The sequence below is a fragment of the Trachurus trachurus genome (genome assembly GCF_905171665.1).
Source record: "Trachurus trachurus genome assembly, chromosome: 19".
In the NCBI taxonomy this organism is placed as follows: domain Eukaryota; kingdom Metazoa; phylum Chordata; class Actinopteri; order Carangiformes; family Carangidae; genus Trachurus; species Trachurus trachurus.
This window is the reverse complement of record NC_139913.1, coordinates 25,019,466-25,036,709: the sequence shown is the minus strand read 5'-3', so window position 1 is coordinate 25,036,709 and position 17,244 is coordinate 25,019,466. Positions and strand designations below refer to the sequence as shown.

Genomic DNA, 17,244 nt, shown 5'->3' with positions numbered 1-17,244 from the left:
TCTGGATTTCTTGAAAGCTTTTTTGGCCCAAAAAATCACTCAGTGAGATTTGTCAGCTGTTCGTGCAGAACAGGAAGTGATGAGACTCGTGAGCCGACATGTCCAGGTCAGATAAAGAAACTCTATCTTCTCAGATACGTCTAGACAGGCTTCATACTTTTATACTGACAATGACAACTGAGAAACAGGTCATGAAAAGCCACAAAAAAAACTGTTGCTTAGTCGAATGATGTTTAACAACTTTTCCATTTCCATCATCCATTTCATATTGTTGATAGTTATTTAAAAATGAACTTCCAGCTGTCAGTCACTGAAGCTCTGCTAAAAGGAGGACACCTGCTGGTTGTTATATTAAACCAAATCAAACTGATTTTTGCTCCTGTTTTTTTTATATAACTGATCAAATTCATTGGAGGGTGTAAAGTTAAACGTCACTTTGACTATGCTGCAGTTTGTTTTCTTGGCTCTGTTCTTCCATTTTGTTGATTGAGCATCAACAGCATCTCAGCAGTGATTATAGTTCTGTAACCTGTGGTACTTCAATCATAGGGATCACTACATGAACTGTTTTGTATTTTAACCCATTGTGGAAGAAATTCAGGAATTCACAAGCTCAGATGAAGCTCTGTGGTAACACTTTAATAATACAGACGGGTTAGTGCCACATGAACACAGATGGTCAAGGCATGTGTGCATAAAGTGAGAATAAAAATGAAATAAAGAAATTAAAATTAAGGTGACATTGTTTTATCGTGAATGCATAAACACAACTCTGGTTCACAACCTCATTTATAACATGGTTACTTTTTGTAAAAGCTGAAAAATATTTAAGTAAAACATTTGATTATCTCTTTAACATTAGCAAATATTTTATTTTTACTTTGAGGATTAAGGCTTTTATGGAACAAGAGTAATCTGTTATTTTCATGTATAAACTTTGTTGAGCTGTGAGCAGCTTTACTTTCTGTAGATGGAAACCTGCACGTTTCAAGATGTTTCACATTTAACAAGGCACAGCTTTTACTTCACCACTAGATGTCCCTCTCTGCACGAGGAAACACACGTCTACGGCAGCTACAGCATACTGTACTTCTGTCAGGTTCGTATGTGAAACACTTGACTCACATTTTTAGATTCTTGAAGGTCACGGTTTGGCACAAAGGCAAAATGTACTCGCTTTCATCCCTGACTGTTTACATGTGACTGCACTCAGACATGTACGATAACCACTACATAAATATTTGCAACAAGGAATGAAGCAGACTCCAGTTCCCACTCCCAACTCCACACCAGGTCTTAGTTCACACATCCAGGAGGAAACCTGGCCAAACTTAACAATACTTGTCCAAGTGTCCAAAAGGAAAAGAAAAAAAAGAGAGAGTGTCTCAAATGTGAAACTTTGTTATAAGTGTTGTTTAGAAATGAAAACAGTTTGCTGGAGGGGGAGAGGGATGAGTGAGAGCGACAGAAAGCAGGACAGAGAGGGTGGAGAGAGGAATGTGAGGGAGCTGCTCTGGTGGTGGGGATGGAGGGGAAAGTCTCTCTTGTGCAGCGTCTTCTGCGTCACCGCATTGAATTACACCCACAGCTGGACAAAACATCTGAATTACTGAGCCTCAAATAAGCACTATTTAAAATGGAGGCTTAATAAACCTCGACTATAAACTGTAGCAGCTTCAATGCTGCACAGAGATAGAAAGTGCACGATAAGGACAAGTTGCAGATGAAAGAAAAGAAATGACCTCAGTTTTTCCTTTATAACCTCTTCCTCACACAAAAAATAAGAGGAATCACTTATGAACTGCAGTTCTGTAAACTTAGCACTGTTCACTTTGATTTAGAAGAGGCAACCCAAGAAAGCAGCAAAAAAACAAACAAAAAACCACGGGATGAAATCGTGGGAAGAAAACCTGCTTTCACAAACAAGTTTTAGCTCAAGTTCAGCCTGACATTGTTTGGAAGGAAACTCAGGAGCGACTGCCAAGGCGGGGGAGTCCCGCTAAATGTTATTCACAGTTGACTTGATGGCGGCGGTGAAAGGCTTCAGTTTGGCACAAAGAGGTGAGAAACGTACAGTAAGATAGCGACCTGGGCGTTTCCCACAAAGACCACTGTCCAACAACACTCATCACAGGAGGAAAACACACTTCCACTCATCTTCACAGATGTTTCAGTAGTGGATCTCAATCTGTTGGCTCACTGCTGCTGTTACTTACTACTTTTCCACTGATAAAACACATCTGAGTGGGAAGATTACAAAATGTGATCTGTTACTGTAACTAATCACCTACATCAAATTAATAACTGATCACATGATCCAAGAAGTGACCAAAGCTGAGTAATGCATTCTGACTACATTCAGGTGAAATGACCAGATTTGCAATGTGATGTAGAGTAGAGAATCTATTGTCTGATGAAAACAAGACCAGAGTCAGTATGTATACGGCCAGTGACAGAACATTTCAGATGTTACATCTGTCACGGTTTTATGAATGAAGAAAATTACTTATGAGTAAGAATACTATAGAAGATGAAAACATTAATAATTCTGCAAGATATTCAAATGTTTACATCACTGTGGTTCTTTTCAGTTTTATATGAATTATATCATATCTAAATATATGAACCTTTAGGTCAACCTTTGTTAATTTTTGTTTTGGATATACAGAAAAAAATTAAGCCGATTATGTATAAACACACACAACTTGTAAATTGGTTACTCTTTGACTCATTCAAATTCTACTAATAATATTGCAAATAGCAAGTTCTGACACTGGCGACATCAATTATACGAAGTCTACTTCTGCATGCTGCAGTATAATAAAGATTAATAATAAAGATTATACTGCAGTAATTTTATCCATATAAGCAACAATATTAGTCATCTCATTTTGCATAAATGTTTGCACTTGTAAATGAGAAGTTTTTGCCTCATGAGTCAGAACATGAGACCACACTCTCAAAGGGTTCATACATACCGGCCCTGGTCTGTTGTTGCAGGTATTACATAATGTTGAGCTGTCATCTGTAATCAGAATACATTATTCCTTTGGTAATGTTTTATTCAAAACACAAGCGTTCCCAACATAGACACCACACTATAGACATATTGCACAACACAACTTTATAAACATTTAAAAATACTGACAAAGGATTCATGGCATCGCGCATTTTGCTTTTTTTCTTTCCTTTTTTTTTTGACTACCTAACAATATTGGAACTCATGAGGAAGTGTTTTAAAAAAAAAAACACACATTCAGATAAACACTCTTACTCAATCCTTCTCTGCTTTAACTTCCTCTGTAGCCTCCTCTTTCTTCTCACTGACATCAGCTTTAGTTTTTGCCTCGTTCTCTCCCGGCTCAGTGTTGGACGTTGGCTTCTCTTCCTCCTTCTTGGGATCAGGAAGAAGGATGACTTTCCCGATATTTTGACGTTCGTGCATGCGCTTCATGGCATCAGTTACCTGAAGAAAGACAGGATGTGCACAAAAAAAGGTCATTGTCCACCAATAACAAGAGGATATCTCCCGTTTAAACGACTGTAATGTCCGGAAACTGAGCAGAATTTCCTTTTATGACTGAGCTACTAAAGCTACTGCATTAGCTGACGGTCCATTTTAGCTAATGGTTCCTTCTTTCACAAGTAGCTGACTGTGTTTTTTTTTCTTTCTTTTGGCATTTGATTTGTCAAAGAGCTGGAAATGATGCAGATTACAATGAATCAGCAGTGGAAAATGTAGGTTGTAGATCCAAAACAGTCAGCTAAAAGATGTTACAGTAAAATGCTGAGTAAAGTGCGCTTGTTTACATTATACAATATCATACGATATATTCTTAAAGGAATAGTTCACCAAATAATGAAATTCAGTCATTATTGACTCACCCTCATGCTGATGAATACTCCGGAGTAGTTTTTTATTCCTCAAAGTGCATCTGGAGACCTGAGAGGCTGGTTCCTAGTCCAACAAAATCCTTCTATGAGAGTCAATAGTGCCCGACACAAAAACGTCCATAAAACTATACAAAAACTATTTAATATTCCTCCACACTGCTCGTCCACTGCAATCCAAGTGTCCTGAAGGGTTATAGTCCAGAGTTTACTGGAAACTATGTCATTTAGGACATTTTTACAGCCTCAACAGTCCTGTATTGAATTTGCCTGGGGCGCACACTCACGTTCATGCGTGTGAATGTCAGCGCGCAATACAGGACTGTTTAGGCTGTAAAAATGTCCTAAATGACGTAGTTTCCAGTAAACTCTGGACTATCTCCATATCTTCTTCAGGACACTTGGATTGCAGCGGATGAGCAGTGTGGAGGAATATTACAAGGTTTTTGTGTAGTTTTATGAACGTTTTTGTGTCGAGCACTATTGACTCTCATATACAGTAAGGATTTTGTTGGACTACAACTCCCGGGTCTCCAGATGCACTTTGAGGAATAAATAATAATAACTCCGGAGTATTCATCAACATGAGGGTGAGTCAATAATGGCTGAATTTCATCTTTTGGTGAACTATTCCTTTAATATGAAAACACTAATCAGAGTACCTTCAAGAAAAACTCCTCAAATATTTACATACTTTATTACAATAAATATTATTGGTTTTCAAGATTTTAGTCATTCAATATGTTATGTTTGTTTCTGTACAGACTTTTACCATCTTGATACCATGGGAACCAGACCAGGGATACAGTATATTCTTTTTTGTAAATCTATACAATCAGTCCATAACAGCAGAATATCCAGGTGATGTATTCTTGCTGCCTATGAATTTTAAAAAGACAGTATTGACTGGGGGAGTTTTTCAGTGACTCCATGAACACACACTGAGGACTGATGAGTCATCCAGAGGAAGGATAATGAAATAAAAACAATGGATATGGCTGCTCTGTATCTGCCATAGATCATCTGCTCTCCCTATTATTTCCTGCCTCAGTCATTGTCTGGATCCTGCTTGCAGACACACAGCCAGGATTGTCTTGCATCACACTCGTGTCTTATCCTTGAAACCAGCTAGAAAAACTCCCCACCAGGAGTCGATGCCACGGCAACAATTAAGATCGTCACCTAGCAACGACCCTTAAGTATCATCTCATCTGAGGGGGAGACTGCGGTTTGCACCGTGAATGGTGGAAAAGAGGAAAACGTCAGTATGAGTTTTGTCAGTGGGGCGAGCTCCTGTTTTACTGCATTATCATGTCTGTGAATATTTTTTTACAGTGATGGAGGAAGTATTCAGACCTGTAGTATTATTACAAAACTGTAAAATACTCCAATACAAGTAAAAGTCCTCCATTGAAATGATCACTTATGTAAAAGTATAAAAGTAGGCTATACTATACAAAGAAATAAAGGTAAAGGTACAAATGGGCTGTGCAGCTGTTACACTTTTATATAATAATATAATTATAACAAGTATTAATCAAGGAGTTTCTGGAGGAGGAGCTTATTTATGACTATTTTGATGATCAGATTAGTCTTTTAATCGACTGTAAATCAACCAATTTGTAGATTATTCAGCGGTGTTACATGTACTTGTGTTTACTGTTGTCTTGTTCATAGTAAAGCATCATTTTAATATATTCCTCATGTGTTTTGCATTCAGGTATTTGAACCTGCTGTGGCAACTACAGATGAAAGATGCATGTGGTGGAATAAAAATGTCAATATTTCCCATTGAAAACTGGTAGAGTAGAAGCTAGCTGTTTGCAGTCTTTACGCTAAAATAAGCTAAGCTACGTGGCAGCTGGCCACAGCCACAGAGACACAGGAGATCAGCAGTCTTAGATGCCCAAACAGTGTTATCTGGTGATTTACACTAAAACATGGCCAAACTAACCTCTTCAAAGTGATAGCAGGAGTCGATGTGGGGTTTGATCTTTCCCTGCCTGTAGAGCTCCAGCAGCGTCAACATGGTCCTGGAGATGAGCTCCTCGTCAGCCAGGTAGCCCAGGTGGAAGCCACACACGGCCTTGTTGGCCTGCATCAGCTTCAAGGTGTTGAGGGACAGCTGGTTGTACCAGGTCTTAGCCATGGCCAGCAGGTTCTTCTTCTGGCCCGTCACACAGTTGGCCGCACCTGGAATTCAAGGAGAAGAGAAGATAATGGAAACGTCGTAGATTATATCATCATACGTTTTTTGGTACAGCAATTGCCTTTTTCTTGATATTGTTGTTTCTTTAATGGACACTTACCAGATGTGTGTACACTGGAGCCAAATTAGCAAAGAATAAACAACATGTCAGTGAAACTGTGACCTTGGATTTCCAATAAAACAAAAGAACAAAAGAAAGTTGTTTTCATTTTTCCAGCTGTGAGGAGCTCATCCATATTATTTCATTGTGAAACATCGTGAGACTCATAAATGTTTCTGCAGTTCCTACTCAAGTGTGAATTAACTGCAGACTCAAAGCCTGGTTAGAATTAGTGCATAGTATCCAGGCAGGACACAGCTTTAGTCTGAGGGTCTCTGGTTTCTGGCTTTGAGCTGATTGTTAGACTCTGATTTTAAATGTGTGACAGGGACATCATTACAGTGACTTATTTGTACAAATTAGCAAGCTACTGTGGGAGGAAAAAAGGATAAAAGCAATATTGGTTAATGTATCAACTCTCATATCAAATGACTATAAGCTGATTGTGATAGGGTTATTTAGTCGTTCCAGTCCAAACAAACCAAAAGGTACAAAGACATGACGGCAAACTGTTTCCAAATGTCTTACCAAAGACTATAAGAGTTCCCAGTGGTTTCAACAAACTAAAGCCTTTCTGGGTGTCTGAGCCACCGAGCGGGTCGAGGACGATGTCGACACCTGCAGAGAGACACAATAAAATAGAAAGACATGCTTTTATGTGTCTTTATCCCGGCTTAATACACAAGAAACAAAAGACAGATCAAGAAAGAAAGTCGAGGATTTGTGGTTTTTGTTCGGTGCAGTGTGCACTACATGTGTCTTCTCTCACCCTTTGGGCTGATTTTGCGGATTTCCTCCACGTAGTCTTTGGTGCGGTAGTCGATGGGGTGAGTTACGCCACCCTGTGCGATGGTCTCATGCTTGGAGGCGGATGCAGTGCCAAACACAGTCACATCCTGCACTGTCTGACACAGCTGGGTAGCAGCGATGCCCACACCACCTACAGATGTGCCAACAGCAGCACAAACACACAATGAGAAGAACAGCAACAGTAGCGACTGTGTGTGTTTTTCTTTTTTCTTTCCACTTTCAGCAGCAGAGCGTCAATGTGATTCCCTCTCAGTGATTTAATCATCAGACAATGAAATGAGAGCAGCTTTAAGTGCAGCGTTAGCACAGAGCCCAGCTCACAGCTACTTCCTGCCTGACTCACACCTGATTTAATAAGCACCTACACTAATAAATACCCGGGCTGAGTGAACCAGCCTTTTCACTATCGTCATCGTGGTTCATTGAGCAACTCAGATTCCTTCAATGAATGATTTGAACAACTTCCATCCATTTTATCTCCCATGTCATTTAGCAGAAAACTGTCACACAAACAAACCACAGAGAGGAATACAGTCGCTATCCACATAACATTATACATATGACTGAATCCTTCTATTTTATTTCATTAGATCATTAGGTATTGATTATTGAAATATCTCATAATACATGATATGTGGTTGCAAAAAACAACAGGTCCAGAATAATCAGAATCAAAGAGATTGATTACTGGTACAGAATAGACAGTAAATGTTTCTGTCATATTTTTAACATTTAAGCTATTTAAGAGGAAATAAAACAGGGGACATATTTCTAAAAAGCGGAAGTCGAGTTGAATTGACATCTTGGAGGTGTGAGGAACAGACCACTGAAACAGTGAACATCACTGTCTGGTCTTCGAGGCCTTGCAGCATTAAACAGCTAAAGATTTTTTTCTTTTTTCTTTTTCCAATATGACGACTGCCTGGTTGTACCAGGATCACCGCTAATCCTCGCTGCCCTCTTCTTCACCCTGGCCTCATGTGGCTGATTCATGCAGGTCAGCTGACAAACCACCCACTCCACACTGGAGCGTTGGACACAGAAGAGCACTAGACCGTGATGGTGGATGTGAAGGATGCTGACAATAGCTGACCTGTGCAGTTGGACTACGAGTGGTTGACATCCTGAGCCACCTCACTCACCGCAGCATCTGTTAAAGCTTTATACTCTAGAGTAAAAGACAACACAAAGACCCACCCACTCCTGTTGCATATGAGAGTTTTCTATGTGCTGGAAAAATGAACTCATGACTACAGAGAAGGCTTTTATTTTGAAATCTGAGAGCCTTTGTTTAAGCCAGGTTTAAATATCTTGTTAAAATAGGCCAAGATTAATTCAGATTTGATGTAAAACTCAACACCATTGGACATTTTGCTGAAGCTGAAGCTTAAGTCATAATAATGGGTTTCTCATATCTCATATCTAATAATGTCCTGCTACCATCCCCTTGGCTGTTTAAACCCCTGGATACACATCGGAAATGAGACATGTTTGCTTGTTACTGTGCTGGAGCCCCCACCCCCCACCCCCTCCTCCCCTTTTGATTTTTGAAAGGTCAGCCGTTGCTGAGGCAACCATGTCTGCACACTCCATCCTCACCTGTGACCATGGTGGTCTCTCCACTGATGATTTTTCAGCACAGAAATGCGGCTGCATCCAGGGGAGTGATTAGAGACCTGGATCTTCTCCTGTTGCCCAGGAGACCGGAGGGGGGGGATGTTTGTTTGGGTTTATTACACTGACACAATTAAATCATGGGGGAGGCCGTCTGCCCAACACAGTAGCAGAGTGGACCGAGTTCGAGAACTTTGATCAATTTCTCTGTGAACATGTTCACATTGTTCACATTGTTCATGTTTAGGCATTTTTGCCAGATAAATGACTTCAATAATTATTAAGTTTTCACAGTTGTCGTCCAATGACACAGGTTCTTCAGCATATATCTAGATTAAATAAGATTGAAACGACCTATCAACTGCAAAGTGCCACAACATATAGAAGAAATAGCAACAAAGAAGCCACAAAACAGAGAGAAGCAATCATTAGAAAAGTTTAGGTTTTTCAACTGTCTTTTGTCCCAACTTGCATCAACACCACGTTACCAAGTTGTCCCTTTTTTATCCAGCACTAATCATATTGAGACAATGGCACTTCATAAGTTGTTCACACATCAGACATAGTGTATGTGATTTTATTTTGGGGGACCTGTTGGAATTTTTTTTTTTCTTTACCTGCGGCCATGTGTATGAGAACGCTCTTGCCCGGTCTCACGTTGGCCATCTCAAACAGCATCATGTAGGCCGTGATGTAGTTGACGGGGAAAGCAGCACCTTCCTCAAAGCTCATCTGCTCGGGCATGGGGAAGGTGCGGTCAGCGGGAACAACAACCATTTCCTGCCACATGCCGCTGCGGTTCAACGCAATGACACGGTCTCCCACCTGAGGAGGAGGAGGGAGGGAGGGAGGGAGGAAGGAGGGAGGGAGGGAGGGAGGGAGGGAGGGAGAGAGGAGGGAGGGAGGGAGGAGGGAGAGGGTTACTGAGGAGATTTATGGCTATAGTGATGTCATAAATAATTCAGAGAAGCAGAAATTCATTCATTTCCTAATCAACCTGATCATTACAAAACATGTTACAACCATGCAGCTGTCCATCCATTGTCTATAGCTACTGCTTATTCATGCATGGAGCCAATCCCAGCTGACACAAGGCCAGAAAGGAGAACACCCTGGACAGGTCAACTCAACAGTCCATCACAGGGCGACATATAGAGATGAACAACGCACACACCGCTGTCACACCTTACAGTCTCCAGTCCACCTAATGAGTACGGGAGGGGCAAAAGATCAATACAGCATAGTTTTATGATACTTTGCATGCCGACATTGTGTTGAGATACGGACAGCAAGTATCGATCTGGACAGACTAAGAAGTTTATCTTAGAAACCCTTCTCCTTTCTATCTTAGAAAAAACAGATAACAACATTTTCATTTGGAGACATCATTTGCTGTTGAAAAAAAGCTAATAAATAGCGATATACTGCAGCATATTAGAGTATTTCTACCATCACAATGATATCGTACACAACACACAAATATCATGAATCATTATAATATTGTATTGCATGGCCTGTGGTGATTCCCACCACTACTAATGAGCATGTGAACCCACACAAGCACAGGCAGAAAATACAAAGTCCATCCAGAATCGAACCCAGAACCTTCTTGCTGAGATACGACAAAGCTCCTGTACCCACTTTACCACTGTGTCGCCCACCGTGGAGAAAACTTTACATGTGGTGTTGGCCATGTTGAAAAACCACAAGGGAAAGGGTCTATCAGCACAGGGGTGGACGATACTAACAGTGATGACACACTGCAGCACTAAATTCTTTCTCTGTTGGGCCTGTTATACTCTGTCGTTTTTATCAATCATTTATTGAGAGCCTTATGTGTTTTTCGTTCATTTGTTGGTTTCACTGTCTCTCAGTCAAGGACAGAAACAGCCTGACTAGCATTGTCAAGTCCTGCTCTAAGATTACTGGAGTAAAACTAAGAGATTTAAGTTCCTTTTGCAACCAGCAAATTCTCAGAAAAGCAGAGAGCATTTTAGCCTCCCAGAGCCATGTCCTTGCGGGTGAATTCGCTCTGTTGCCTTCAGGGCGCCGTTATGCCCTTCCTAAACGAACCGCTTCTCTAAATCATTCGTCCCCTCTGCACTCAGACTCTTAAATTCCTCATAAGGTTTCTCTATTTTTTATTTTTTTATTTTTTATTTTATACTATACCCATTTCAAGCTTCGTGTTGTTGTTGTTGTCTGATGTGTGTTGTACTGATTATTTATTTATTGTCTATTTATTGTGGGCCATGTAGGCCATACAAACCACGACAACCTGCTGCTCAAAATGAATTGCCCCCTGTGGGATTAATAAAGTTGTTTTGAATTTGAATTTGAGCTCAACAGGTATAATGTTGTTTACCATGATCTCCATCTTTGTACAGTGTGTTAGTAATTAACACTAAACACTAAGTACAAATGAAGCTTTGGAGTATCAAAAAGCCAAGTACCAGTATGTAAACTTAATGGGGGTGATAGTTTAGCACTGTCATTAGGATTCATCCTCTGCAAACCGTGTGTGTGTGTGTGTGTGTGTGTGTGTGTGTGTGTGTGTGTGTGTGTGTGTGTGTGTGTGTGTGTGTGTGTGTGTGTGTGTGTGTGTGTGTGTTGCGTTCAATTTACTGTAAATCCAACCAACAGTGAACAATCTATTTATACAATAATCCACCTATAGTTCTTTGCAGAGGGCTCACTTCTTCAGCAGAAAGCAGAAAACAAAAGCAGCAGTCATATCTATTGCATTAAGGTGAAGGCAGATCTCATAACCTGGACAAAACAGAAGATAAAACAAGCTGCATGACCATTAGAGGTAGAGACTGACTCTATAATGCTGCAGAGGGAAGAGAAGCAGACCGTATTAGTCATGAGAAAGAAGTAATTGAGCTCAGTTTCTTGTGCCACTTTGCTCTTGAGAATTGGAAACACTGAGGCCGTTCGTTGTTTCCACTTACAAATTGAGGTCAAGAAGGCAGGAAGCAGGAAGTCATCTCATGTATCTATATTTGAATGACACAAAGACCTGTTATTACACTGCTGCTTTCTAACATCCACTTCCATCCCAACAGAGGACGAGTAGAGAATAGGAGATACCTTCATCCCCAATTCATGCACTAATGACATTAGTGCATCATTATTATTTATTCTGCTTAATGTTTCCTCGCTTAATTGTCTGTGCGTTGTGAGCTGCTCTCTTCAACAGATATGTGTTCTCATTAAAGCATCACTGCTGTTGCCAAAAAAGTGAAGGGCACAGGAAAGAGGTCTAATCTGACTGTGACTGCTGCACTGCTTCCTGTTAAAACAGCTTCAAGAGCTCCACTGAGCCACACCCACTTCCTGCTGCACAAACCCATGGCAATAGACAGATTTAAACAACCATGTGATATAAAAAACAAATACAAAACAGACATGCACACAAACACATTTCTGTGTGTCTGTTGCATAGAGATAACTCTAAACACTTCCACTTTTGTGTTTAACCAACTGCTCATCCAGATGACGAGTCTGTTTTTTTGGGGTTGACAGTGTTTCTCAACCTCTGCTCTTATGAAACACTTTCAAACTCCCTCTGGATGAACTCAAAAACGCATGATAGTCAGTACAAAAATGGCTGAGCTCAGTTCCTGGACATCTGATCTGAAGGAAACTAAAATAGGGCTCAAAGCAGCACAGCGAGGAAGTCTTGAATCAGTCATAGCAAAGTTAATGACAGCAAGTGTGACAGGTTTTCCTGCTGTTGATATCAATGCAACCACAGCAAACATGTTGCTCTGGGTTTGTTTTTTGTTTTTTTACATAATCCTCAAACAAGCAGTTGGACTCTGCTGGAAGAAGTGCTCAGATCCTTTCCTTCCTTCTTTCCTACCAGCACCACAGTGTCAAATATTTCCACAACAAGTAAAAGCCCTGCAGAATCCTACTGTAAACACTGTTTCACTGTTGTATCTGGTCAAACTGGAGCTTTTTTAATTAATTAATTTATTTTTACCAGCTTTATCAATTATATACAATTAGATAGTTCAGTCCTGTGGTTCCTAAATTCCCAAGAACAATCTGAGGGGTCATGAGAGATAATAAACACGGCAGGAAAAAACTATATTTCTTATCTTTATTGATCAAATATTCGATCATTTGACTCTTTTATCTTGAAGGGTCTATTAGGAAATGCACCTAGAGACTCATGAAAGTTGCTTGGGCCCTGATTACACACTACATGTGTGTTTGTTTTAGTCACAAGCCGAAAGAAGTTGGTTTAATCTTTAAATATGTATTTCATATTCAGTTTTAGGCCAAATCTCAATCTGCAGAACAGCCCAGCTCAAGTATCTCAATTCACACACAACACATGCTGCTACACGTTGTCTATTCATATAGCATCAAGTTGATGAACAAGCTTATTGACAGAACAGATGGTGTGTGTGTGTGTGTGTGTGTGTGTGTGTGTGTGTGTGTGTGTGTGTGTGTGTGTGTGTGTGTGTGTGTGTGTGTTTAGAGCAACCAGTGGGAGGGGTTTAACAAAAGAAGCTCATCTATTGAGGTGTCTGAGGTGTGATCACAGAGCTTCTCCTGTGACGAGGTGAAGCAAGGGTCTGAAAATCTAAAACTTGAATGTGATCCCACATTCACACATGGGCTCTATCTGCTTCACAACTATCTCATGATAGCAGCCACACCCTGATGTGCTGATGTGCAGCCTCACTGACTTGTCTCTGAAAACACTGCGGCTTCACTCTGTGGTACGCTCTGCTCTGCTGCTGCTGCTGCTGCTGCTGCTGTGTGTTACTACTGTGTGTTTCCCCCTGCAGCTCCGCCCAGATTCTTACTCTAACCTTAACCCAAACACAGTGGTCTTCTATCTCACACTTAAACATTTTTTGCTCTTTGTTTGCATACATTTCAAATTCTTTCTCCGTGCCCTTAATTCCAGTCTGCTTCCTGCGCTGCTCTATCTGGTGTTTAGTGGTATCTTGTGTTTTGCTGCTTCCATCCAAAGAAGAGGTGCAGGAACGCACCACTCCCTCTACAGGATTCTTGCTTTCCAAAAATGGAGCGATGGATGGAGGGAGGAATGAGAGGAGGGTGGGATACGAGTGTAGTAAGAGGCAGAAGAGGAGGGGGAGGGAATTCCATATGACACCAGGGGTCAGAGAGGGGTTTTAGAAAGACTTAGAAAGAGATGCATGAAGCTCCGGTTTCTTTTCTGATTTAATTTTCTAAAATCTATAAACAGTAAACACAAGAAGATCATTCACCAAGAATTACAGTACCACTGATCTGAAGATACCTCCAAAATCATCAAGGACTATTTGAATGTACATATATTGCATGTACTAGACTAAATTAATCCTTACTTTTTGCATGCACAGACACAAAACGTCTGTGTTATTTTGAATGAAAATATAAAATATTGAGCTGTAACAATATTATAGGATAATATTAGGATGAAGAGCTTTAATTCTGGTTTACACTGCGCAAACTGAGCATCCAACAACAGGTGGAATATTTTTCCACCCAGGATGATCACAGTAGGTTTTTAAAGGATTGTGCAAATACCTTCAGAACAGCAGAAAGTGTTGTTCAGTGATCTTTACGTATTCCAGAAAAATCTGATGCATAACTCTGTGATGCGAGAGGCACAAACTGGGGGATGGATGCACAATAATGAAACTGTGCAAAGTTCACTGAATGGTTCATTTGTCTTGAAAACATTGGCGCGGATGGCAGATCACTGATTGACTTCTCTTCTGCTCCTCAACGGAAATTGTTTTTTCTTTGCTCTGAAACAACGACGATATTCTGAGGAGAATCGGAGGAAAAACATCAGAGTTCCTCTTAAACTTCGGCCTGGGAGTCATCCGCTGCTCCGATTTCCATAAAAAGCAAATAAATGTGCGTCTTATTATCCCAGTGAAACAGCTGAAGAGTCTTGTTACTCATTCAGCTGTGGGTGTTTTCCATCCTCCATATTATGCATGAATGTGCACACACTGGCTGCGTAAGCAACCTCCAGTTAAAGATCAACAGTGAAGGTTTAGCAGACCCTGCTGCTTTTGAAGCAAACACACCTGAACCTGCAAACACCGCAGGCTTTTGTGGATAAGCTGAGATGTCAGAGTCGTGCAATGAGACCATGTATATGCTTGCATGAAAATAAATGCAGCACAAATAATCTGTGCAGCCTTTGTCATCGAGATCAGCTCTGCAGTGTCTGTGGAAATGTGCTAAAAACTGCAGGATGCAGGTAGGTTCACTTCACACAGGTACTTACATCTCAGAGCCACAAAAAGCAGAACGGACATTAAACAAGGTTCTATATACATTTTAAGGAAACACAGAAACAAACCATCTAAATGTTCTCTACATTTTCATCCAACTCAATAATTAATATACTCCATAAAACCTGGCCTTTGGGAAGCTCTTATCAAAGCTGCAAGTAAATGTGCCTTTGTACCAGGGAAAAACACTTCAAGGACACACGGTAAATCAAACACTAACTATTCATAATGGCAGGATGTAACATTTTCCAGAGAGACTGCCTCTTTCCACACAGTTTTTCCTCAAATATGGAGGCTACAGCACATTAATGGGTGGGACAGAGGGAGGCTATTTATTCATCGAAGAACAGCTACTTTTTCAGCCTGAATATCCAAGTCAGTGCACACAGATATTTTCAAAATTTGCACCAAGGAAAAGGCTAAAATGTCAGTGTCAGTGGCTCAGAAAGGAATAAAAATGTCATTTTTGGATAATGCTCATATTTAAACTTTTTTATTCAATCTGAGTCTTAAGAGTAATTTATGGCTTCAGTTTTCCAAGACTTTGCAGATTTTCTTGACTTCTCTATAATTTCCACCAAGGAAATAGTGAGAGGAATAATCTGGTTCAGTGTTTGGAAAAGATTGGGAGCAGGAGCATTTAGGAGCAGATGTCCAAACCAAAGACAAGACTTTCAGAGTGAAAACTCCAGCAGCTCCACACAGCACATGTGGATGATGACAGTGGGTATTATGGTATGCGTGAGGGCCTTTACTCACTTTCCTGTCTTTCACATCCTCCCCGACCGCCTCGATGACCCCGGAGCCCTCCATCCCCATGGTAACCGGCGGGGCTGGCAGCAGCTCGTACAGCCCCTGTCTGCCCAGCAGCTCGGCGAAGTTGAGCCCGCACGCCTTGACGCGCAGCAGCACCTCTCCCGGCGCCAGCTGCGGCTGGCTCTGCGTCTTCACCTGCAGCTTCACCTTGTCGTAGCCGCCGAAGCCGCTGAGCACCAGAGCCCGGCAGGAGAGCAGCTTCTCCCCGGCTGCTGCTCCGCTGCCCGGACCCTCAGCAGCTGCTGCTGCTGCTGCTACTGGAGCTGCTGCTGCTGGAGCTTCATCCGGCTGCTTCTCCTGCTCAGGTTGCTGCTGCTGAGTTGGAGCTTCTTCAGACATGATGAGCAGTGGAGATGAGCGCTCTGCGGGGTTTCAGTCCAGATCAACAGGAAGAATAAAAGAAACCTTCCTGTTGAAAACTCTCATCAAATGAGATGCTGCTCAGTGCAGACTGTCTGCCAGCTCCTCTGCAAAATAACTCTGGAACTGCGTGGTTTCCTGTGTGAGAGCCGCACTCAACAAGTGCCCAGTGTCAAGGCTGGCACAATGAAATACTGTTTCCGGTTTTGATTTTCAAAATAAAACACCTCAGTTCTTGACTTGAGGCTTGATTTAGTAATTTTGACTAAAAACAAATCAAAACGTTATTTACATCCCTTACTTTGTTTCAGTATGATTAAAAAAAAATCAAAGACAATAAAAAGAAAATAAAAGCAAAAAGTAACAATGGTACACAACAAGTAGCCTAAATAAGGGATTAAGAAACTGTTTTTCTCAATTTCTTAATCTCTTCTTGGACGTCTAAAATAAATTGTGATTATGAATGATTTATGTAATCATAACGTTTAATCTGCATAAATAAATCCTAGCAACCATGTATTGTCCCACTGAAAACTTTGACAAATCATAATAAGAATATAAATGTATGTAGCCTAGCACTTTTCAGCCTATTTGAAGATCAGCCAACACCAACACAACAGAAACCAGACCAAAGCAGAATCTTCTAGGAAAATATTAAGAATGAATGACATAAGCCAACTCTGCACAAACTTTGACAGCGCGAAGAAGACCGATGTCTTTCACAACATAAAAGTATGCAACATGACAGGCCTGATTCATTATAATGGAGTTTTTTGTGGGGACACAGGTGTACTCAGTATTTGTTGTTGATGCCTATGTGATTTCATTACAATAGATAAACGATTTAAAAAAAAAAGAAGGAAGGAATGAGTTTTATTTTGCAAATCGAATCAGGTTACTTCCTGTTCGTTTCTGGCTGCTGTTAACTGACTTGACGTACCTCAGCAGAGTGACCAGCCCCATGGTTTTGATGTGAGATGTGATCCAGGGGGCTGCGGAGGGAGGCAAAGCCCGGACACTGGAGCACTGGCGGGGACAGACGGGATTATCTGAGGTCACACATGCAGCTCCCACCCACCACCTGCATTTACAGAGTCAAACAATGTGCAATTGTGCAAAGAAATGAGCCAAACTGAAGTGGGTTTATCCCCTACATCAGGTCTGAG

The 17,244-nt window shown here is 41.0% G+C and overlaps 1 protein-coding gene across 1 annotated transcript; it reads right to left on the bottom strand.

The window, feature by feature from the left end:
* Window positions 1–635: 635 nt before the first annotated feature.
* LOC311003260 (synaptic vesicle membrane protein VAT-1 homolog) lies at window positions 636–16,205 on the bottom strand. Its single transcript, XM_083994972.1, has 6 exons — window positions 15,662–16,205; window positions 9,242–9,449; window positions 6,970–7,140; window positions 6,729–6,818; window positions 5,846–6,084; window positions 636–3,466 (listed from the first exon to the last, which is right to left on the bottom strand). The coding sequence occupies exons 1-6, from the start codon at window positions 16,055–16,057 to the stop codon at window positions 3,275–3,277; spliced, it is 1,296 nt and encodes a 431-aa protein (XP_083851098.1). The 5' UTR covers window positions 16,058–16,205; the 3' UTR covers window positions 636–3,274.
* Window positions 16,206–17,244: the final 1,039 nt, after the last annotated feature.

Excerpts from the sequence above, each read along its gene's own strand:
- LOC311003260 (XM_083994972.1), bottom strand. The coding sequence starts at position 16,057 with ATGTCTGAAGAAGCTCCAACTCAGCAGCAGCAACCTGAGCAGGAGAAG. Across the intron at positions 6,819-6,969 it reads CCGCAAAATCAGCCCAAAGG|GTGTCGACATCGTCCTCGAC; the intron begins GTGAGAGAAGAC and ends GTCTCTCTGCAG. Across the intron at positions 3,467-5,845 it reads CCTGCTATCACTTTGAAGAG|GTAACTGATGCCATGAAGCG; the intron begins GTTAGTTTGGCC and ends GTCTTTCTTCAG.